This window comes from Gouania willdenowi, chromosome 8 (genome assembly GCF_900634775.1).
Source record: "Gouania willdenowi chromosome 8, fGouWil2.1, whole genome shotgun sequence".
In the NCBI taxonomy this organism is placed as follows: Eukaryota; Metazoa; Chordata; class Actinopteri; order Blenniiformes; family Gobiesocidae; genus Gouania; species Gouania willdenowi.
This window is the reverse complement of record NC_041051.1, coordinates 22,746,466-22,768,743: the sequence shown is the minus strand read 5'-3', so window position 1 is coordinate 22,768,743 and position 22,278 is coordinate 22,746,466. Positions and strand designations below refer to the sequence as shown.

Below are 22,278 nucleotides of genomic sequence, written 5' to 3'. Positions count from 1 at the left end.
AAAAATAATTTCTAATGAGTTTGACTGCACAATTACATTATATTTAAATTATATAAAGATATGTCAAATGTCACAATTTCATTCATCACACATTTTTTATCCAAAGCTAGGATGTAGGCGAGTGTTTATTGAATATAAAGAAACTATTATGAAAAGTTAAAATGATTCCTATGATAATTTTCAGTATAACCCAATATGAGTGTATAATGACACCCATCGGTGGTTCTTGGTTACTGCAGTGATGATGAATAATACATTTTTATTTATTTATTTATCTGAGGAAAACAGAAGCACTTCTTTATTGTTACAATGCATTTGTTCCTCTGTTGGAGTCCAGACTGTCCTCGGAGATTAAATCAAACAGGAAGTGAGATTTCTACACGACACGGCCAAAGTTAGCCAAAGTTCTCCGCAACACGTCGACGTTAGTTATCCGAAGTTAGCCGAAATATGACGAAGTCTCTCGCAAGAGGTTGAAATTTGCGTGACAACGTGGCGGTAACGAACCAATCAGAGCTTGCTATGAAGAACCGTAGTACAGTGTGACACTTTTCATTGGTCAGATGGAGTTCTTAGGGCTCCGTGATTGGCTCGCTAGCGCAGCTGTGCCCGCCCTCCTGCTATTGCTATTTAAATGTGCAGAGTGCCAACGATGACTGAGATTTAAAGCGTTCACTGGCTCAGGAAGCTGACATTAGAAGCTGTCCACACCCAGGTGAGTGCTAGTCTTTGTACAGTAGTCCTAAATGAGGAGCACTATCATTAAACGACAGTGTTTGCAGATGTTTGTGTTAATTTGTCTTTGATGCTGTGTAAAGTTAGAGGAGGTTCTCCTCAGAATGTGGGCCACATAGATCTGCTGTTATTACCTCTGCATGTGGAAGGATGTAAAGACTTTATGGACTAAAGTGATCTGTGGACGTGTTCACATCCATCACTTTTAATATGGAGTGGGTTTATCCTCTGTCAGATGTTCCTCATTCTTTCTGTAGAGCATTGATGAGGTCAGGCACTGATGATGGATGAGAAGGTCTGCTTCTACTTCATCCCAAAGGTACTGAATAAGCTTACTGGGACTCAGTGATGGTGCAAGAACAAAGGGCGTGTTCCCATTAAGATGGGAGCGTCACATCGTCCAAAAGCTTTAAGGTTCACCTTAAGTGGAGAGAAGGAGCTCAGCCCAACTCTGAAAACAAAAACTTTGGCCCATACCATTATATTGGCACATTAACTAATGGTGGAGTATTAACTGGTCTGTAACATTTAGACTGAACACAGAACATCCTTTACTGCAGTCCAAGTACTGATAGTTGTGTGAGTTAAAGTTAAAGTACCTTCTCACCTTTTTTACTCTGATAAAAGTTTTTATAAAGTATATAAAATAAATCATCAACTGAAATCAAATGTTCTACTAAACAAAGGACTGAACATCCTTTACATTGATGTATGTTGTTACATTGTTCATGTGAAATGAAAACGTGAATTAATGTGAAATGTTCTCATCTTTTCTCAGACATTGTCACCATGCTCCTCAACCTATTCGCACATCTTTGTGTCGTGCTCACCGTGGCCTTCGCCGTCCCTGCTCAGGAGAAGCGCGTCCATCAGTCGCCTGACCTGAGTGACCACGCCCACAATGATGGTGATGGTTACCAGTATGACCACGAGGCCTTCTTGGGAAAGGAAGAGGCAAAGACCTTTGATCAGCTGAGCCCAGAGGAGAGCAAAGAACGATTAGCGTAGGTTACGTGTTGAACGGGTCTGAGTAGTTCAGGTCATGTGATCGTCTGCAGCTCTAACACTGACTCTGATTGGCTGTGCAGGAAAATCGTGGACCGCATTGACTTGGACAAGGATGGCTTCGTCAGTCACTCTGAGCTGCACTATTGGATCAAGCACCGGCAGAGGAGATACATCGAGGAGAACGTCAACAAACACTGGAAGGACTACGACAAGAACGGAGATGATAAGATCAGCTGGGAGGAGTACAAGAACACCACCTATGGATTCTACCTGGGTAAACTAGTCTGTTACCAACACCTGCTTTTGCTCAGCCTCATCCACTCAGGACCACTGAGTCCACCTCCTGAACTTAGTAACCCTAAGCCAGTCTAACTCAGTAAAACCAGTCTAACCCTGTCTATCTCAGTCTAACTCAGTCTAATCCTGTGTGACTTAGTATAAGTTAGTCTAAACCAGTCTAACTCAGTCTTACTTAGTCTAATCCAGTCTAACTCAGTCCAACCCAGTCTAACTCAGTCTTACCCAGTATAACCAGTCAGATCCAGTCTACCTCAGTCTGACCAGTATAACCCAGTGTAACCGAGTATAACTCAGTATAACCCAGTCTGATCCAGTAGAACCAGTCTAACTCAGTCTGACCAGTCTAACCCAGTGTAACTTAGTATAACTCAGTATAACCCAGTCTGATCCAGTAGAACCAGTCTAACTCAGTCTGACCAGTCTAACCCAGTGTAACTTAGTATAACTCAGTATAGCCCAGTCTGATTCAGTCTAACCCAGTAGAACCAGTCTAACTCAGTCTAACCCAGTATAACTTGGTGTGTGTATGCGTGCGTGTGACCCTGAGCTCTTACTTCCAGGTGAGGACTTTGATGACGTGGATAATAAAGCTGCCTATAAAACCATGCTGGCCAGAGACGAGCGGCGTTTTAAGACGGCTGATCGAGATGGAGACAGGATCGCTACACGCAACGAGTTCACGGCCTTCCTCCATCCTGAGGAGTTTGATTACATGAGAGACGTGGTGGTTCAGGTACGGAGCACCTCAGGGTCCCTTTGATGTACCAGTGAACTGACGGGAAGATGAACTGGCGTAATTCCAGTAAACACTGACCATGGCGACGTTGTGTTTGCAGCACATCTGGGCTAGGCTAAGTGTTAACTGCAGTGTAGCTTGTGCTCTGTACGGCGGGGGCGTGGCCTTTAAAACTACGTCACATGTAGTGTAAAAGAGCTCAAACATGGTCCGTGGTTGTCATTTCAATCTTTCTCTTTTTAGGAAACGATGGAGGACATCGACAAGGACGGAGATGGAAAAGTCAATCTGAATGAATACATTGGTACGTCTGCAGTCTAACTCTCTGTGGGAGGGGCTTTGTCCTTCATGTGCTGTGTTTGCTCACAGGTGACATGTTCACACCTGAGGATGGTGAGAGTGAGCCAGACTGGGTCCAATCAGAGAAGAAACACTTCTCTGAGTTCAGGGACACCAACAAGGTACCTTCTCTGTACAGTCTGTCCCCGAAACATCAGTTTAGTCTGAGAGCAGAACCATCTCAGTCTCTGTTCACAAGCTTGTGTTAGCATGTTAGCTCGTTAGCACGATGGACCTTACATATCAGGAGTGGTTTGTTAACACTTTACTTGAAGTTTTATACAAAAGGCTGACATTACGCTGTCATTAGCATGAATAAGGTGTCATGAAGGCTGTCATTAAGTGTATTTTGCTAAATTATGACACCTTTGGAGCTATGTTGGCATTTTTTGGGTTAGGTGGCGGGATCTAGTGTGGGGTTGAAGTAACGAAGGGTTAGGGGTTTGGCATCGTTAGGATAACGAACAACACTTAAAGAGTAACTAAACCCCAAAACTACTTTTTTTGGCTGAATACAAATAGATATGAAGTAGTGCTGTTGAATTTACTGTATTTCAATTTGGCTATTACATGTGAATTTTGCTATTGGCTGAGAACAAGATCATGTGATGTTTTGGGACCAACTTGCGTCACAAACATGCACTGTTAGTCCCGCCCCTTTGATAACTATTACCTGTGGGCTCTACAATCTGTGGTGAGTAGGTTGGACTGAGAGAAGAGTGAATAGAGAGGTATATTGAGTAATGAGTAGCAAGTTAGCATAGCATAGATTGTTCATTAGAGATTTTATAGTCTAGACTGGGCTTGTCTTTACTGCTCCAGAAGCCCCGCCCATAATCAAGGCGTTTTTTAAATTTTCTTCCTAATGGCAAGTCAGGAGAAAGCAGGCGTTTAGTTACTCTAATGACAGCCTTCGTGAAACCTTATTCATTAGGAGTGTGACGATATCTTGATACGGCGATATATCACGATATTTTACCGCACGATCGATTATCGATATGCTCGCACTAAGTATCGATTTATTCATATATTTTTTTTCAAAACCTTTCCTGCTTTTTCACTAAAATTTTCTTCATATAAATGTTGTCACCTTTATGTATAACACTTCAAAGTGTTGCCATGGTTTCTTCCTCTAATGTTCACAGTGATCATTTGTCCTCTGCAGGATGGGTTCCTGGACGCTGGTGAAGTGGCTCACTGGGTTCTACCTGGAGAGGTGGACCACGCTGACAACGAAGCCAAACATCTGATACACGAGACGGACACCAACAAGGTAAACCTACCTCCTCCGTGGGCTCCAACCCAGCGGAGGAGAACAGATCCTCATCAGGACTGTGAACCTCCTCCGCTGATACACACACACTAACACAGGGACACTGCAATTGTGGCTTAATTATTAACCACTCTGCCTTCTGTTCTCTCTTCACTTCTCCTTCCTCTTGTTTCTCTCAATCACAAACCAATGATGTCACTGATCAATCTCCAGGATGAGAAGATCACAAAGAAGGAGATCTTGGCCAACTGGAACATGTTTGTGGGGAGTCAGGCCACCAACTATGGAGAAGATTTAACCAGAAGACATGACGAACTCTGACCCGTCATTACATTTCACTGCATGGAGAAGCTGTTACTGTTTTAACAAGGGACACACACACACACACACACACACTGCACACAATATGCGCCAGCACTGTAAACATACTGTGTGTGTGAGTTTGTTACACACAGACAGAGGTTCAGATATTTCCCCTTGAATACACATTTCTGTTGTTGTATTTTTTTAATGTACATTTCGTAGTATACCTATGACATACACAAACACAGCCTGTAGAGTGTGTGTATCTAAAACATGATTTCCACACTTACCTCAGCATGTCCAAGTCTAAATACTGTGACATGGGTCTTTGTAACTTTTTTTTTTTTAAGGATAAATAAATAAAGGTTTTTTCTTTCCACACGTGTGATTTTGATTGTGAAATGACGGATGGAGCAGCGGTTGAGGACTATGCATGTGTTCACATCACAAAAAGAAGTATTCACCACTGTAGCTGTGAATGAATCAGTACTATTGATCCTTCACTGGTTCATACTGAACCTTTGCTACAGAACCCACAAAACATTCAAACTTAAGGCCTTAGAATTTTAAATAAGTCATAATGATGTGATCCACACTTTAGATTTGATCAGAGCGCACACACACTGGAGTACTTAATGTATCTTATCAAACACTATCATATATTACAAAGACATCTGTGGTTCCTGACCGAGAGCCATTTGTTTCTCTGTACCAACTTATCCTAACTAGTCGCTGATGCCGCTGCTGGGTTCTTCTGTTGAAACTCTCGGATGATGTGCATCAGACTGTTAGTGACGGACTCTCATCTTCTGCTCCTCAGGACGGCCGCCTGACGCTCTCTGAGCTCATTGAGAACCTGGACCTGATCAGAACCAGCACCATCACCGACTATGGAGGGATGAGGGCGGAGGAGCACGATGAGCTGTGACAGGGACCCAACACCTCCAACCATTACATCAGATATGAACGTCACAGGACAGACTGAAGTTAGTAACTGTCAACGGTGTGGGAAGTCTCACACACATCAGAAATAACCACTATGAACCTGAAACGCACAAACCAACAGCTAGAGTGTCATTTGACACCAATTATCCAGTCCTTTCACTCACTAGAGCCTAGGTTCTCAAAGTAGGGTATGCAAATTGTCACAGAGGGTATGTGAATAAAAATTTAAAACTGTGTGGAAACTGGATTATAAATGGAGCAGCAGTCAGGAGCCTACATGCATTGCCTCAAATTACACTTTGGCCTCTGTAAGACTACCGTCTAGAGAAACAATCTTATCAAAAAAGCACAAATGACGAGAGCTACAATGCTTTGTGTAGCCAAACGTGCTGTCAAGACTTTGATGCGCTTTGCTACCACGTACTTGTGTGAAAGTTGATCTTCATTCAAAACAGAAAAAGTCTTTGTGTAGAGAACAATTTAAGACTGCATTCCCTCCCTGCTCATTGTTGTTGTATTTTATTCATTGTTTCAGGATGATGGATATGTTGTGTTAATAGTACCTGTTCAATCAACAAACATTTGGGAGGTTTCTTTTTCCAAAAATGCCAGTAGGCTAATTAATTAAAACAATCAAGTGATATTTCTGAATAAGGTGTTTTATTGATTATTATTCTTTTTTTTTTATTTTGATATATTATTCCTCAGCAGGATAGGTAAAATTCAGGGACAATTTCACTGTTGGGCTGTATTGTATAAGACATTACATTATGATGTTTTAAGTGTTCAGGAGTATTGGGTACATGGCTTCAGGTTAACGTCTGAAGGATTACGGGACTGCACTAGAGCATTTATTACCTTATCTTTCTACAGTGTCACATCACTCCCAGTTTAACACACACAGAGAACATCAGCAGCTCCTTCTGTTTTTGTGTTATTGGCCACATTTACATGGGAGCTTTAATTCAGAATAAAGTTAAATCCTCTTTAAACTAACTGTGTAAACACTTAATTCCTAATGCAAATTTAATTGTCTTTCAGTCAACCTGTAGTAATCAGTGCAGATAATAAAGTACTCGGCTACGTTGTGAAGTTTATCCTTACTCCAACACACCATTTGTTGACATTTGAATAAATGTCACTCTCACCTTCGTTGAATTTGTCAAACACAAACACTGTTACTCAATGTGTTTTTTCTAAAAAGTCTTTATTTGGGGAAAAGATGACATAATTTTCTGATCATTCTGACACTGACCTTAAATTCTCTGAAATCAAAGCTTTACACACAGTGGATGGAAAGGGGTCAGCTCATGGTTCATGGACACGAGCCGCGTTCATGCACACACATGCAAAGTGTGGCTGAATAAAGAGTTGTTTTATTTGACTGATATACACAGATGTTACAAAGATCCTCCAGAGCTTCTTTACGCCTGCATCACAGGACGAGCCTCGTTAGCTCGAAGATCCACACCCGAGCCTGCAAAGCCTGTTCCTCCCTGAGGACACACACACACACACAGCTCAGTATCTGCTTATGTTTCAGGGTTTCGTGTGTGTGTATGTGAGTCCAGCAGCTTTACCCGCTGCAGTGGGATGATGTCTCTGTCAGTCAGCTTCTGTCCACTCACAGGGTCCATCATGTCCTTCCTGATCAGCTTCTCCACACACTCCTGAGTGACCACCAGTCCCCTGAACACAGCACACATACTCAGAGGGTGGGAGTGTTTCACAATGATGTCTCACATTAATGGGGAGAAAGGGGGAGGGGACTTACGAGGTTCGCAGGACAGCACAGGGGACACTGTTTCCCAGCACGTCTCTGGTTACCGCACACACATACCGGTCCTGAGGAGAGAAGGCGGAGTCTTAGTGTCATCACCTCAGTCTAACCCTGGTCTCTAATGAAGGCAGATGGAAAGCACGGTTCTCGGTTTAGTTGCTCTAGGTCTAGCTGCTGTAGGTCTAGCTGCTGTAGGTTTAGTTGCTGTAGGTTTAGTTGCTCTAGGTCTCGCTGCTCTAGGTTTAGTTGGTCTAGGTCTAGCTGAGCAGCTCTGTATCTTTGTGAATGTTGCTGCTCTAACATGTTTTTCTCTCTCAGTCTGTGCTTCCTCTCTTGGTGTCCTGTTGTGTGAGCTGATGGTTCCCAGTATAACCAGTGTGTTTTCCTCTTCCTGTCCCACTAACTCCTACCAGTCCTGCAGATGTTCTTCACCTCTAACTCTCTCCGTTTCTCCTCTCCATTCTCCCGATGCCGCTCATGTTTCTCTATACTGGGTGAGTGAGATGACTTGTTGGATTTGGTACTTTATAAATAACAGATTGATTTCAATAAATAACACTGATATTCCCTCCTCATGTCATAGTCAAAGAAAAATAAATAAATAGATAATTTATTATAAATGAATGATCTAATGTTTTACACAATTGTAACATTTTCAATGAGATTTCAGAGAATGGAGAAAGAAAACATTCCTCTTCATGGAAAGGCTTTTTTTTTTTTTTTAAACTTCTTGGAGGAGAGATCAAATGTTTATGAGATGAAGTGTGACAGACAAAGCTGTTTTGAAGGGTTTGTCAGGACAGTCTCTGTAAAAAAAAAGGGAACCCACCTGACGGGTGAGCAGGGCGACCCGGTCCAGGCTGGAGTCGAGTGGGGTGAAGCGCACTGGGATTAGCTCGTTCATCTTAATGGGTTGTCCAGACATTGGACAGAAAACTGTCTTACGCTGACGGACAGAGAGAAGCATGGAGAACAGTCAGAGAGAGAGAGAGCAGAGTGACACACGCACGTGTTAACTCTACATGTAGTGTTGTGTGCGTTCATGTGTTTCAGTTTAAACAATTGAGCGACCGACTGTGATGTGTGTTTTTTTTTCTTAACTATGACTAATTTATTGTTTCTCGAAGTTTATGATTCAACTTTAGTTTTTGAAGAAGGACCATAAGGAAATTAAAATAACAATAATGGTTCCTATTGAATCACAATAAACACCAAAGTATGGTGATTAAATCTAAAGCTCTAGTAATTGAAATGATTAGTCTTTGCCTGGTACTGGTGCAGTAGTCACTCACTGGTTTCTCTTTTAAATATATATATATTCACTCACTGGTTTCTTGAGCAGGGTGGGCTTGGCCTCTGGTGTCAGGGAGGGGATCCAGAAACTGGGCAGGGGTTGAGTGGAGGTGCTGGAGGAAGCAGCAGTGGAATCTTCTGCTGAGCTGCCCTGAGCTGAAGGAACCATGAGAACATCATGTGACGCACGCACGCACACGCACACACACACCAGCTGTACTGACACTCACCAGCTGTGAAAGGGTTAATGGGCTTGGACACGATGCTGTTTTCTCTGCTCTTGAAGCGCTCCACTTGCTCTCTCTCCCCTGACTTGGACTCTAATTGGCTGGTGCTCTTCAGAGCCTTCTTCTGCTTCTCATAGGCCTGCAGTGAGAACGGATGAGGTCACAGACAGAAACTCCCCCACATGGGAGCGCTCCCCATGGCTCAGATACACCTACAGACTGTGATTGATTTTCTCATTTCTTTATGTGAAATAGCTCACACCTTTCTTGGGCTTTGATCATTTGAACCAATAACCTCTGTTAATCATCTTCATTTTCTAACTAATCTTCCAATTTCACACTAAGGAGGAATTTCACTAAGCCTTGGTGAACGGATGAATCCAGAATGAGTTGAGCAGGGATTCTGTAACCATGGAGATTAGAACCAACGTTCTTAGCACACGAGGTCAGTCCCAGTGAGGATCCCAACCTACTTTAGGGGGAGTTGGTTCCTCTGTGGATGTGCAGTCGTTCATTGGTGTGAGTGCATCACAGACAACACAAGAAGGAAGCCTTACCTTCATTTTCTTTGCCATCTCTGTCTTCTGGTGGAGAATATATTCCAGAATAGCCTGTTTTTCATACAAGTATCCATCTGGACTGAGAACAAAAGACAAACACCACACACTGTTCATTCAACGCTACACTTAGGCACATATTAATGTGTGATACTGTTGGAGGTTGTGTTCAAAGAGAACCAAATCCAATGTTTCTGCATTTGTATTTGCCTGATTTGGTTTTTAAAAAAGATTTCAAAACGAGCTCCAAACCCCATGATGACAAAGATGGAACCATCTCCAAGAATTTCACACACACATTGTGTACTCTGGGTGTGTGTTTGATTTGTAAAAGTATCAACACAGTACAGTAGACTGTTTGACCACCAGGTAGAGCCTCTAACTGAGGATCATACATACATACATATTGCAGCGTTTTACGTATCTCTCTGTGTGTACTCTTACGTGACCACTGGGTCCTGACAGGGCTGCAGGGACAGACAGCAGCAGTCAAAGTCTTTGATGGCGTCCTTTCCCAGGCGGATGCTCTGTGTGCCGTAGCCCGAGGCCGCTGTGTGACAGACATCACAATGTAATGCTAGATCTATAGAGTTCAGGAGGAGGAACAGTTCATCACACACACCTGTCTGTGAATGTGTGGGATTATGGAAACACCGTACATCAATGTAGCTCTAACAGCTCTAATCAGGAGTAATAAAAAATGAGTCCATGTTTACCACAGACACAATGTGAGCTCATTCATTCTCTGAACCGGTTAGCTTCACCCACAGCATGATACAGTGGAGCTGCATGATTCACAACCAATCATATTCCAGAATGCTGCTGTGACTCCAACTATTCTGCACAAAAACTGCACTCATCCTTTATTCGGTGCTTACAACAGCTCTCAGTTTACATGAATTTGAATTTTATTTCAGCAGCAAAAAACAACAACAGAACAACACTCGACTGTCCAGTCATCAGCTGAAAGGTTGTAGGTTGAAGCAAAAGCTTGTCACAAAAAAAAAGGCTCTCTGGTCTCGATATCATCGCACACACAATAAAATTAAATAAGAAACTAATGTCACTATTTTTTACAATACACATTCAAACATACACATCAAACACACATACATACACATACTCTATTTTTTGCTAAGCGCTTTGAGATTACTTTGTTGTAATTTGCGCTATATAAATAAAGTTGAATTGAATTGAATATACACATGCATGTACAACATATTAATATTTTACTATTTAATATATACTACTACACAAATCTCATCAGTAAAATTTTAAACAACACAAAATATCGAGTGGCAAAAAGATCACAATGTACACCTTTTATGATGTTTAATGAGTAAATATTAATATATTTTATACCATTATATGCATATCATATATTATTGCTGAACACGTGAAACAGATAGAAAGGTTTATATTATTAGCATCAAACAATACGGAACCAGAGCGACGGACTTCCTGTGTAAACACGAGACAACACGGAAACAAACAGAGACGTAGCACCGGCAGATCAGGAACAATCTTACCCGTGTCCTTCTTTTTCTCGTGGTACGTGTAAACAGCTCCAGCCGTGCAGTTCTTCCCATGGCGGGTCATTGTAGCTCAGATATTTCACACGTGTTGTCCTGGACTCTGTCAGGAAGATGCTAATGTTAGCTGCTGCTAGCTATGCAGGCAGAGAATCAAACATGCGGATAGCAGGACTCACGTTAGCCTGTGTGACTCCGTACCAGTGATAAAGAGTTACTATGAAGCTCAAAAACAAGATGACGTAAATACTTCAGCTAAATACGAAGAACAACTTTAGCTCTGTTAGCACTGAGCATTCCCTTCGTTGGTTTGTAAGATAGAACGCAAACCGCTTTGAAGCCCTCTGCTGCCCCCTAGCGACTGCAGGATGAGGTGAACCTTCCTTTTACACAAAGAAACGAACTTTAACCCTTTCCAGGAACAAATAAATAAATACATATCTAAATAAATAAATTACACAAATACTTTGAAGAAGTGCAGTGTTTGTAAAAATTAATCAATTTGTTTCTGTAAGCATCAAACATTCTTATGACATGTGCCATTATTCTATATTCAGTAGGCCAGTGATGTCAAACTAATTTTAGTTCAGGAGCCAAATATGGACCAGTTTGATCTTAAGTGGGCCGCAGTTTTAGGTGGGGATTTTTTAATTAATTTTTTTAACATCATCTGGGCAATAGTTTTTAATATTATTTCTTCACTTCGAAAATTCTTGATTTTGTAACCAATTTTTGTGTAATTTAGAGGAAAGGTTTGTGGAAAAATGCAAGATAAAATAAGAGCAATGTATTTTGAGTGTTAGAAGACAAACTAACATCAACTACTGCACAAAACAAGACATAAACACACGTTTAAATAATGCTACACAACCATAACACAGTAAAAAGTCACACTGACACAACGCTCACTAGGGACATCTGCTGGTCAAAATATAAGATGAGATTTAGTCATACATGACTTGCTTCAAGAAAAGCAAGAAAACATGAACTGTAAGTGGAAGTTGTAAAACTAGTATTCAGCAGTTATAGTTAAAATGTGTATATAGTTTCAGGTATTTTTTTGTTGCATTGTTTGCACAAGTAAATTAGTATTTTTGTATAGCTGTTTATTCTTTAATTCATCATGATGCGTTACGTTTCATTTTTCAATTGTCTCTTTCTAGTTTGTTTATCTAAAGTCAATGTTCAGTTTTTAAAGTCTTATATTGTGAAGGTGTACACGCATGAAACAGTATAATCAGAATCAGAATCAGAATCAGAATCAACTTTATTGGCCAGGGGTGAATGAATACACACGAGGAATTTCTTTTGGTGACCTGTGCTCTCTCAGGTAGTATAACATTAAATAATAACAATCAACTAGAATAAAGAAAAATAAATGAAAAAAGAAGTATAAACATAAATATAAGAGTAGTTAGACTAATATGTGCAAACTAAATAAAAATAACAAGATAATAATAATAATAATAATAATAATAATAATAATAATGAAATAAAATAAGAATACAATAATAATAATAATAAGATAATAGTGCAGTAGTACATGATTATCGTCTGTTTATTACACTTTAATCAATATAGTTCAATAAATGTGATTGTTTTTTTTATTTTAAATAAGTCTTTACTGAAGTATGTTCTGTTCATTTTCATTTTTAATTTTTGACGTCAAATAAAAGACACTTGATGGTAAACTGCATTGACTGCCACTTTTAATCTGAAGGTGCATGTTAATACAAGACCACATCTCAAACAAAGACATAAAATGATAATGTAGTTGGTAATGGATGTGAGAGATTTAGTGTAGGTGAATGATAATTAGATGTGCTTTTGAATATGTCAAACCAAAATAGTAAAATGGCCTCAATCTAAGAAATACATCAAACAAAGAGCTGCTCTCCTCGGCTAATGGATTAGGACTCATTTATTGACATAAAAAAAAAAAAAAAAAATTATTTGAATAAAATTCACTTTTTAATGGACCAGAGAGCCATTTAATTACACTCTTACAACTGTTTTACAGGACTTATTGTAACACTATTAAAGTCATAAGAACAAGAGTTACAATGCTATATAATTTTTCTATCTTGTCGATGGCTTTTTGTTGATTTTGTGGTTTAAGACCCTTTTATGCACACGTGTGTAAACCGACACTTTTAAAATAAATTTTAAAAAAATGTGATAAATGGGTGCACATAATGATAAAGTTCTGCAGCACCTCACCATACTGAACAGCAGGTTTCATTCAAACACTTGATATCAGAGTAAATCATTTAGATTGGAGTTAAACTAAAACACAACTAAGGTAAGACTAAAATCATATTTATTCACTAGACTAAAAGTAAAGCAAAATTTGAATTTGTTTTGCAAACCCAGTGGCAGAGCATAGTCCCTTTACACCATAAATGTATATCTAAATGTAAACGTGGTGCTGTATCCCTCTCAGTGTCCACATTAGACATAACTTGGCTCACTTTGATGGCATTTGTTGTTTTAATCGTGTGAACAAACTGAAGAAACAGAAACCATTACGTTACTTTGTCTTGTTTATTTCACCAGCAGTATTTCCTGAGTGTGTGATTGTGGGTTTCCTGTTCTGATCTCTACGCACACGACAAATAAAGGATCCACTTATCAGAGAGTGAAACGTGGGCCTTCATTTTCACAGCTTCATGTATAGTTATTAATTTAGTATCGCGTGTATGATTTTCTGACTTTACTTTATCGCTGCTCTGTGTAAACTCTGCTGAAAAACAAAGAAAGGCCATCAAATCTCTGAGAGTAAATGAACAAACAGAAAAGATGGCTGTAAACAGGAAGAACTCATCTTGTGTGCAGATCAGCCTGTGATCACGCAGACCAAACCATATAGGGTCAGATGTGAATGATGTGGTCAAAGAGTTAGTGGGATTATCCCCCATAGACACCCCCACCCCAAAATTACAAAGACCACTCCCATTTATCTCTCCATCACACCCTGCCCACAGACTCACTGCTGGTTCCCACTCAGGAGCTGCCTTCCAAAGGTCGTCCTTCTGTCTGTGAGGTGGGAACAAGTGAAAATACAGCAATAGTGACACTGAGAATGAACAAACAGCTTCATACTGTATTTACCCACACAGAATAATCATTCACTATCAGAGATTGCGCAGATCTGGTTGATGACATTTATTTATTTATTTATTTTTATTTATTCAGTTCATTTCCGACATGGTTGCAATCACAGAAATTCATTTTGACATTCAGAGCAGAATCACATTATTGTTTTTTTTTTGTTTTGTTTTTTTTGTCCTTTTGCATGCCGGAAAGGGCGACGGAAAAAAGCATTATGCTTATCCAGACCCGTCCCCTGATTTGAACACAGATAATTTTACATCAAACCTCGTTTCTTCCCTTGTCAAACATTCTCATCTTCTGCATAATTTCATCATTAACGTTTTTTTTAAATTTTTTTTATGTGATGCGTTCTATACTATACTTGTGATGCGTTCTATACTATACTAGGCCAGGGGTCATCAACACGGTGCCCGTGGGCATCAGGTAGCCCGCGTGGACCATATGAGGTGCCCTCGGGAGCTCCATCTAAAATCTGATTAACTTTGCAGAATTCAAACTCACAAATATAAATACATATTACAGATGTAGTTGTTAGTACTTAAGTTAAATACTGGTCCACGTGAAAAGATTTTAGTATTTAATCTTTAAATCTTTATTTTCACTGAAACATTATGAGAAATGTTTTTAAGTGTTGCAGATTTAGTGTATGGATTGTGGTATGTTAGATACATGAGTATAATATGATAATTTTAAAAACGCAAGGTGGATTTTTGTAAAATATGACCTAATTGTTACATTTTTACAAATGTTACATGTTGTACGATTAGTTAAAAGTTATTTGTAGCTAGAAAAATAGGAAGATGATGATTTTCTATGAAATGTTGTGAAAATGAAACTGCATGAATTAGGAGAAATAAAGTGTTGCATGTTGAAACTTAAACATTTCCTACTTTTTTAAGTTACTGTGAGACTTCTTTATTATTTTACCATCTAATTAAAGTGAAACCTTGAACATTTAGTGTTAAGGAAGTGCTTTTCAAACTGGTAGCCCTTTGGACTATTCAGTATGAAGTAGCTCACAGTTTCAGAAAGGTTGGTGACCCCTGCATTAGGGTGTGTCCACTTTGCTTTGATCAGGAGTTCAGCTCCACTGAAACATGCTGGATGTGTTTATTTCTAACAAATTGATTCATTATTGTTGTGTGACCTACCTCCGAGACGGGTACATAACAGTCACGATCCTGGTACTTGACGTTTCTTCTCATGATGATGTGATAATAAATGTAGTTACTAAATTACAAATATTCTCCTGTCTATAGGCCAAATGTCTAGGTCCATGTCTGTCGGTCGGTGGTGCTTTATATGTTGGCTCCAAGTGTTCCATGAAAACCAGTGAGCTGATGTTTTTCAATCTTTAAAGAACCACAGTCCACGTCAAACATCTTCTGTAATGTCACAAGAGTTTTTCAGTGTTTCACAGTGTTCTCGCTCACAAAAATGCAGTCTTTTTAACAAAAATGACTTCTTTGCACGACCTGAGTCAAAGCTGTCAGTTACACCACACGACACCATCACTGCTGAAAGCGCTGCAGTGGATCTTATTGTTTTACATAGATATATTACGCTGAATAGAATGAATCGTTTAACGAAACCTCAACTTAACATGCTATTCAAAAAGACAAAATAAATCTCCCTGGAACTATTACATGGAAGTCAAGTGAAACTTCAAAGGAACCATCAAAGGCGATCAGCAGAACTCCTCTGACGAAGACTGGCAGTTGACAGTCGAAACATTTCAGGAGATAAAAATTAGCTGAAAAATATTGTCTGAATAAACGAAACCTTAACTTAAAGATGATTCTCATTGGTTAGATAATGAAGTAGTGACTGTTGGCCTTTTCCTGACCCTATGAGCCAATCTTGGTGCCGTTTGAAACATCAGCATCTGTTGATCTTCTCATGCATTCAAACCCCCCCCACACACACACACACACACACACTTTCTGGGTGTTTGTCGTGAGCTTCCTGTCACAGAGGAAGTGCCTCACCCTGCTACGGAGCTTCCTATTGGTCCTTGCTCTGATGAGCACTGATTTTGTGTTGGTGGGGAGCTGAAGGAGGGGTTGGTACAGGGTACAAGAGGAGGTGTAGAGGAGGAGATAGAGAGAGTGAGGGGAGACGTCCGCTCGTCCACAGAAGCTTCTACCAAAGAACGTAAGTGACTCTGTCTGTGATTAAAGCTGAACTCTAAAGGTCTAAAAGTTTGGGGTTTTCTTTGCTCTGTCTCTCAAACAGATTTAAGACTCAGGGTCCACTTTCTGCTCCTGTTCGTTCTTGGCTTGGCCACTCCCAATCCTTGTACCAGTGTCTTCATAGCAGCGACGCTGGACAGGGTTGGGGGGGGCTTTGTCGAGGTCTGCTGCTGCTGCTGCTGGTCCATCGTTTCCAGTTGTTTCCATTTCTCTCCTCCACTGCTGCAGAGAAAGGCTGGACTTCCTGCTCACTGTGTGTAAACTATGTCCTTTATTCTAGTTCTCATTGATCTAAATGTAAAAAAAATAAACTGAGCTGTCAGAAGTTGTTTTACTCTCAATGTAGCTCCAGTTCTACTTTGTAAAGTTCTAGTCATCATTAAGCTTGATTAACTAACTCTATATTAATACTGTAATCTATATAATAATCCTATTTATTCTCTTAAATACTTTTCCAAAACGTCAAATCTTCTCTGAAGGGTTAAGGAACAACATCAAAGAGAACATGGATTTGACTCTTTGGTCTGTGAGGAATGAGCTTTCATCAATAAACAGGTGAACGTGGCTGGTTATATGAAGTGTTTTATGACTAGTTAGAGGTAATAAAAGGTGTTGAACCAGGGAAGGAAGGACGTCAATCCATCATGCTTACTTGTTGGCTTGATCTAGATCAGGGGTCACCAACCTTTCTGAAACTGTGAGCTACTTCATAGGTACTATATAGTTCAAAGGGCTACCAGTTAGAAAAGAGCTTCTTAAATACTACATTTCCACTGTTTCACTTCATTTAGAGGGTAAGATAATAAGGAAGGCTAGCAGGCAGTTTCAACATGCAATACTTTATTTCTCCTAGTTTATTAAATTGTTTCATTTTCTACATATCATAGAAAATCCCCCATGTTGCAGCATTTAAAAACATTTGTCACAATGGTTCAGTGAAAATAAACATGTAAAGATGGTTAATTTAACACTAAATCTTTATCTCGTATAGCAGTCGTCTGTATTTATCTTTGTGAGAAAGTTAATCAGATTTTAGATGGAACTCATTGGTGACCAGAGCTCCTGAAGGCACCTCACATGGTCCATGAATTGCTGCCTAGTGCCCATGGGCACCGTGTTGGTGACCCCTGATCTAGATAGAGATCTCAATCTAGGATTCATGTTTCTATGTGAGGGGAGTAATCCAAGATATTAGATCTGTGTATTCAGATCCAATGTTTGTAACTAAACGATCAATATCAACGAAGATCTAAACCAAAATAAACCAAATTAATAAAATTGGGTTTCTGTGCTGAGGTGGAAACATTCCTTCAACCTATCTGTGTGGAGAGGAAACATGTTTATTGGGGTACTTAGAGTGTAAACTGTTCCAATGGAGTGAATGTCTGCATTTGTTAGTCTGTGACGGACTGGAGACCGTTCCAGGGTGTACCTGCCTCAATCCTCCACATTACACCTTACATATTGCTCAAATGCTAAGCCTGCACGTCTACTTATCCTGTCAGAAACCTTTCACTGGTAGACTTAAAAGCAAAAGAGGGAGTGTCACAGATTATGCTGTGCTGCATTGAACAGGTTTCACATTCATCCATCCATTCCTATCTGCTGCGGTGGACATGCAAACCACTACTCCACCATGTTAGATTCAAGTTCAGAAAACTGTATTTGTCCCAAAGGAGATATTCTTAGACCCAATGGGCAGAATAGATGAGAAAAAGAAGAGGCAGAGAGTGTTATGGTCATGTGGCCTTTGGTTTTAATGAATGATATACTGTATAGAGTTCAAACAGAGGCCAACACAGAAAGAAGGGAGAGTTTTTCTTCAGCATGATGTTTGATCACAGGAGTGACATCTAGTGGATAAAAAGTGCCTTACATGTCATTAAAGAGGTCAGAGGTGGACATGTTAATGTGCTACACACAGGCTTTTAGACACGTTTTACCCACAACCATTGCGTTTGTCGAGTAAAGAACTGAAATATTTAAACCTTAAATGATCACACATTCATTTGTTTTAATGAGTTCCTTACTGAATCTAGGATGCAGTAAAATTCTGTTTAACATTTATCATTTGCTCAGATTTACCTAAAATGGCCTGGCCCCGACCATTGCTCAGCAGCAGCTATAATTTAACTTTTCTGGACAATCATTCTGAATACATTTAAACTTTCAGATCCTTCTCCCCCCTGCCTCCCCGCTGCTCTCTTGCCCTGCCTCCAAACTTTCCAAAGTCCCTCCCTCAGAGGAGCGAACAAGCTAATGTTAGCCCGACAGCAAAATCACAGCAAAGGGGACTCGATGAGTCTGTTTTTTCACACAAACAACTAGTTTCATGTAAGGCTGTCCTTACACAATGACAGCTTTAGCAAATATGACAAAAAGTCACTTTTAGAAGAGTTGCAGACTGCACCTTTAAGACTGAAGTCCATAGAGCACTACGGGGGGAATCAGAGGAAGCACAGCTAAATGAAATCCAAAGACTCTTGGAGCGACTCTCAGTCTGCTTGTGGTTTTATTTACAGGTACTGGTTTATGTATTTGCTCCAGGGTACAGCTAAGGGGGATCCAAAATAAATACATTTACTGCTAACCTCAGTGAATCCAAAATAAACAATACAGTGTTTGTAACAAAGGCCATGAAAGCTTTACTTTGTAACTACTTTTATTTAGAACGGTAAACAAATCATGTAAACAGTCGTAAACATAAAGGGCCTGTACTATAAAGCAGGATTTATTCAGTGTGTCTTAGGAGTAAAAAAGGTGTGTAAGAAAGAACCCCCTTGATATATATTAAAGTAATGGGGCTGTAATCATTGTTAAACTTCTGGTGTGGACCTGAGGAGTGTGTGCATGTGTTTGGATGTTTTTCTGTTTTTTTTGTGTCAGCCTCAGTGTCTCGGCAACAGTCTCCAAGTAATAAGACTTCCAAAGGTAACACCAGCAATGAAGATGATGAGAAAAGTGTAGCAGTGAGTGGGTGACACTGTGTCCATGGAGGCCTCCGCCAAGTCTGCAAAGCTGTTGAGCTGAGTAACACAAACACACACGTCAGAATAGGATTCTGCTGCGAGTTGTAAACAGTTAAAATATACTCTTGTGAGACGCACCCATCCTCCTTTTTTCACAATCCATTTCTAGAGAAAGCGTCGGAAATACTTCACTGTCCACTTTAGGATGTTCTTCACACACTTGAGATTAGCCTTCACCATCTTGGTAAGCTTAGCTTAGCTGCTACCGCTGCTCTTTGGTTGGCACATTTAATAACATCTTGTATGCCTTGTTTCTCTAATTATGATCTGTTGACTGAAACGTTGGATTTGTAGTTTATTCTCATGGCTGTGTTGATGAGAATGAATGCACTTTAAACAAGTTCCTTGTTATCGATGCACTTTAATGCAGTCCAGTCAATCACTGGGCTGCTCTGCACTTTATTTGTGGATGCTGGGTGTTTTTTATGCTTGAGTACTGCAATGACTTGATTTAATATAACAAACATTATAATTACTTGAATAATATTTATATACCATGAACCAATTATATTGTACAATATTTGATTATTGAAATACTGCTAAATATAATGCAGCTTGTGTTATGGAGCACCAGTATATTTGAATGTTTCTTAATGTGTGTACCACACTGGATATTTAATTAGACCTGTTTGTCATATAGGCCAGTTGATGGTGAGCTGCAGCCTAGTCTGGGCACTAAGCTGAAGATTCTGCCTGGACCGAACAAACTGACCCTCCATTGCTCTGGTCGGGCTGGTAGGAGGCTCCTTTGTGCAGCTACTCTTTTTCTTGTTTTTTTTTTCCCCCCCTTCGCAACCCACTAAAGGGCCCACAAACCTCATATACATTCTACTCCGATACTTGGACTTGGAGCTCTGGTTGGGCATTTATGGACTATGTGTGCGGCACAATTATTGAATGCCCACTGACACCAAGAAATTGTATTTTTCTATGTATGGGCATGTGTATTATGTCTATTGTTGTAAATGTCTAAATGTTGGTTAATTCAATTTAATTATCAAAATATAAGGTATCACCAAAAATCAGAACTGCGTTCAGTGTCTTAACTCTCCACTCCTTGAGTTAAATCTAGGCTTCTGACTCTAGCCCAAATAATAATAATAATAATAATAATAATAATAATTGTATCACTATCTGTTTGTACCAAACCTGTACTTAAATGTAAGATAGCGTACATGCTACATAAGTGGTGAGCTAGCTAGGAGTGGAGGAAAACTGAACAATTTTTTTTTTTTGGTATTCATGTATTTATTGTGGAAAAATACACATATTCGAGAAACTTGGCATTAAGATCCCAAGTTTTGATAAAGGAAGCGACGGAAACTGAAATCGAATCCTTCTGATGCTCTGATACTTTGGTCCTTGGATCCTTTTTTCAGAATTTTATGAAGCTCATTAAAACCTCAAACTGATTGTCATCATAAGAAATAAGGATGTTGGTGTGTAAATTAATTACTGTGTATATGTCAACTGGGTTCGAATCCCACGTTTGACTTTTTTTTCCCCCCCATTTTAACATATTTAACGTGGCAAATTCCACTTTTAAAAATACATTTACTACAAAAATAAACATCTTAGAGTTAGGGGTGTAATCTAAGGGTTAGCGGGGTAGCTGAAATACAAATGATGAAACTTTAAGTCATATGGTACACCTATCACGTGACCTTAACTGGACAATGAAGGGCGCTGCGTATCCATAAAATGGCAGTTTACGGTTAAGAGAGTTGAGAGATCATCCATGCTCAGCAGAGCTCAGAGAAAGAGGAGGAAAAGCGTTTACGGGACAGAAAATGTGTGGAATTCATGAATAATGTGGCGATTGTGAGATAAAACCATAAAAAAAAACGGGGCAAGCAGTGACACACTGTATGTCGGGGAGGAAGTTGCGTGTGTGCAGACTGATGAAAACTGTCCCACTTAAACTCAAACTGCTCCATATTTGGCCCCTGAGCTAAAATGTGACACCCCTGCAATAGACTAACATGGTAAAATAATAGATTTCATAATAACCAGAGAAACAAACTGCTTGGGCCTCCTCTGCTGCCAGTCATGTTTAGCTGTTTTAGCTTCCTATTAGCACTAGCTCTTCTAATGGACAGATATCAAATACTTAAGTAATAAAAGCCTTTGTATTGTGTCCTTTGTTGTTACAAAAAGATTTAAGATGGGATCACAAGCCTAACAGTGTTCCTGAGCTGTGTAGCATTAGTTCTTGGTAAATAAACAAGTTGTGTAACAAATAAATGAGCAATGCTTCCTCTCCTCAGTGCATCCTGCAGTCGTGATACGGCAGCGGAAAACGTATCGACGAAAAGATGGCGTATTTCTTTATTTTGAAGACAACGCAGGAGTCATTGTCAACAACAAAGGAGAAATGAAAGGTGTGTTAATGAAGTTGTGTGAATAGCCTCCCTTCCTAAAGCGCTTACCTGGTCTGCTCAGTGGCTGGATGAGTCGTCAGTGACGGGAACAGTAAGTCCATCACTGTGGGTGAGACGGCAGCGACTCACCATGGCTGACTGATCTCAATCAGTGATGGAACAAGTTCCTGACCCAGAGTTTGGACCTGCTGTTATAGCAGCTAACTGCTACGGTACTGTGTCTGCAGGTTCAGCCATCACAGGACCAGTGGCCAAAGAGTGTGCTGACCTGTGGCCGAGGATCGCTTCAAACGCCGGCAGCATAGCTTAAGTTGGGCTGTGTTTACAATAAAACTGTTCCTTCATTGTCAAAGTCTGATTTTATTTGAAGAACAAAGCTTTTAATGTTAGTTATACAAAGTTTAGCTAAGTTACATGGTCAGAATTGTATGAAAGCAGCAAATAGGCTGATACAATAATACATATATCACATCCTGTTGGTTTTACGATTCCATTAAAAATGTAATGACGACAGTAACAGATCAGTTGGATTAA

At 39.9% G+C, this 22,278-nt stretch overlaps 2 protein-coding genes and 2 long non-coding RNA genes across 6 annotated transcripts; 3 read left to right on the top strand and 1 right to left on the bottom strand.

The window, feature by feature from the left end:
* The first annotated feature begins 603 nt into the window (after positions 1 to 603).
* On the top strand, positions 604 to 5,071 carry rcn3 (reticulocalbin 3, EF-hand calcium binding domain). 2 transcript variants are annotated; one of them, XM_028455048.1, is made up of 8 exons: positions 604 to 715; positions 1,514 to 1,739; positions 1,824 to 2,017; positions 2,604 to 2,776; positions 3,023 to 3,083; positions 3,149 to 3,240; positions 4,284 to 4,391; positions 4,605 to 5,071. In XM_028455048.1, exons 2-8 carry the CDS (start codon positions 1,525 to 1,527, stop codon positions 4,710 to 4,712), a joined length of 951 nt encoding a protein of 316 aa, XP_028310849.1. In that variant the 5' UTR covers positions 604 to 715; positions 1,514 to 1,524; the 3' UTR covers positions 4,713 to 5,071. The 2 variants fall into 2 exon arrangements, with proteins under 2 accessions (XP_028310849.1, XP_028310850.1); XM_028455049.1 differs by lacking the exon at positions 604 to 715 and adding an exon at positions 987 to 1,054.
* A 1,756-nt stretch (positions 5,072 to 6,827) lies between these two features.
* On the bottom strand, positions 6,828 to 11,374 carry nosip (nitric oxide synthase interacting protein). Of its 2 annotated transcripts, none has more exons than XM_028455168.1 (10): positions 11,208 to 11,374; positions 11,026 to 11,131; positions 9,941 to 10,046; positions 9,497 to 9,578; positions 8,943 to 9,078; positions 8,747 to 8,868; positions 8,249 to 8,365; positions 7,414 to 7,484; positions 7,220 to 7,328; positions 6,828 to 7,135 (listed from the first exon to the last, which is right to left on the bottom strand). In XM_028455168.1, exons 2-10 carry the CDS (start codon positions 11,093 to 11,095, stop codon positions 7,064 to 7,066), a joined length of 885 nt encoding a protein of 294 aa, XP_028310969.1. In that variant the 5' UTR covers positions 11,096 to 11,131; positions 11,208 to 11,374; the 3' UTR covers positions 6,828 to 7,063. The 2 variants fall into 2 exon arrangements, with proteins under 2 accessions (XP_028310969.1, XP_028310971.1); XM_028455170.1 differs by having other exon boundaries at positions 11,026 to 11,124.
* A 4,881-nt stretch (positions 11,375 to 16,255) lies between these two features.
* On the top strand, positions 16,256 to 20,145 carry LOC114468562 (uncharacterized). Its single transcript, XR_003674649.1, has 3 exons — positions 16,256 to 16,296; positions 16,378 to 19,547; positions 20,004 to 20,145. It is a non-coding gene; the product is annotated as an uncharacterized LOC114468562 (long non-coding RNA).
* A 1,443-nt stretch (positions 20,146 to 21,588) lies between these two features.
* On the top strand, positions 21,589 to 22,096 carry LOC114468708 (uncharacterized). The gene is made up of 2 exons (XR_003674666.1): positions 21,589 to 21,744; positions 21,972 to 22,096. It is a non-coding gene; the product is annotated as an uncharacterized LOC114468708 (long non-coding RNA).
* Positions 22,097 to 22,278: the final 182 nt, after the last annotated feature.

What these genes read in the sequence shown, in the direction of transcription:
- rcn3 (XM_028455048.1), top strand. Translation starts at nt 1,525, where the DNA reads ATGCTCCTCAACCTATTCGCACATCTTTGTGTCGTGCTCACCGTGGCC. An exon ending in CAATCTGAATGAATACATTG is followed by an intron (nt 3,084 to 3,148) that starts GTACGTCTGCAG and finishes GTTTGCTCACAG; the next exon opens with GTGACATGTTCACACCTGAG. An exon ending in AGTTCAGGGACACCAACAAG is followed by an intron (nt 3,241 to 4,283) that starts GTACCTTCTCTG and finishes TGTCCTCTGCAG; the next exon opens with GATGGGTTCCTGGACGCTGG.
- nosip (XM_028455168.1), bottom strand. Translation starts at nt 11,095, where the DNA reads ATGACCCGCCATGGGAAGAACTGCACGGCTGGAGCTGTTTACACGTAC. An exon ending in TGTCAGGACCCAGTGGTCAC is followed by an intron (nt 9,579 to 9,940) that starts GTAAGAGTACAC and finishes TTTTGTTCTCAG; the next exon opens with TCCAGATGGATACTTGTATG. An exon ending in ACATCATCCCACTGCAGCGG is followed by an intron (nt 7,136 to 7,219) that starts GTAAAGCTGCTG and finishes GTGTGTCCTCAG; the next exon opens with GGAGGAACAGGCTTTGCAGG.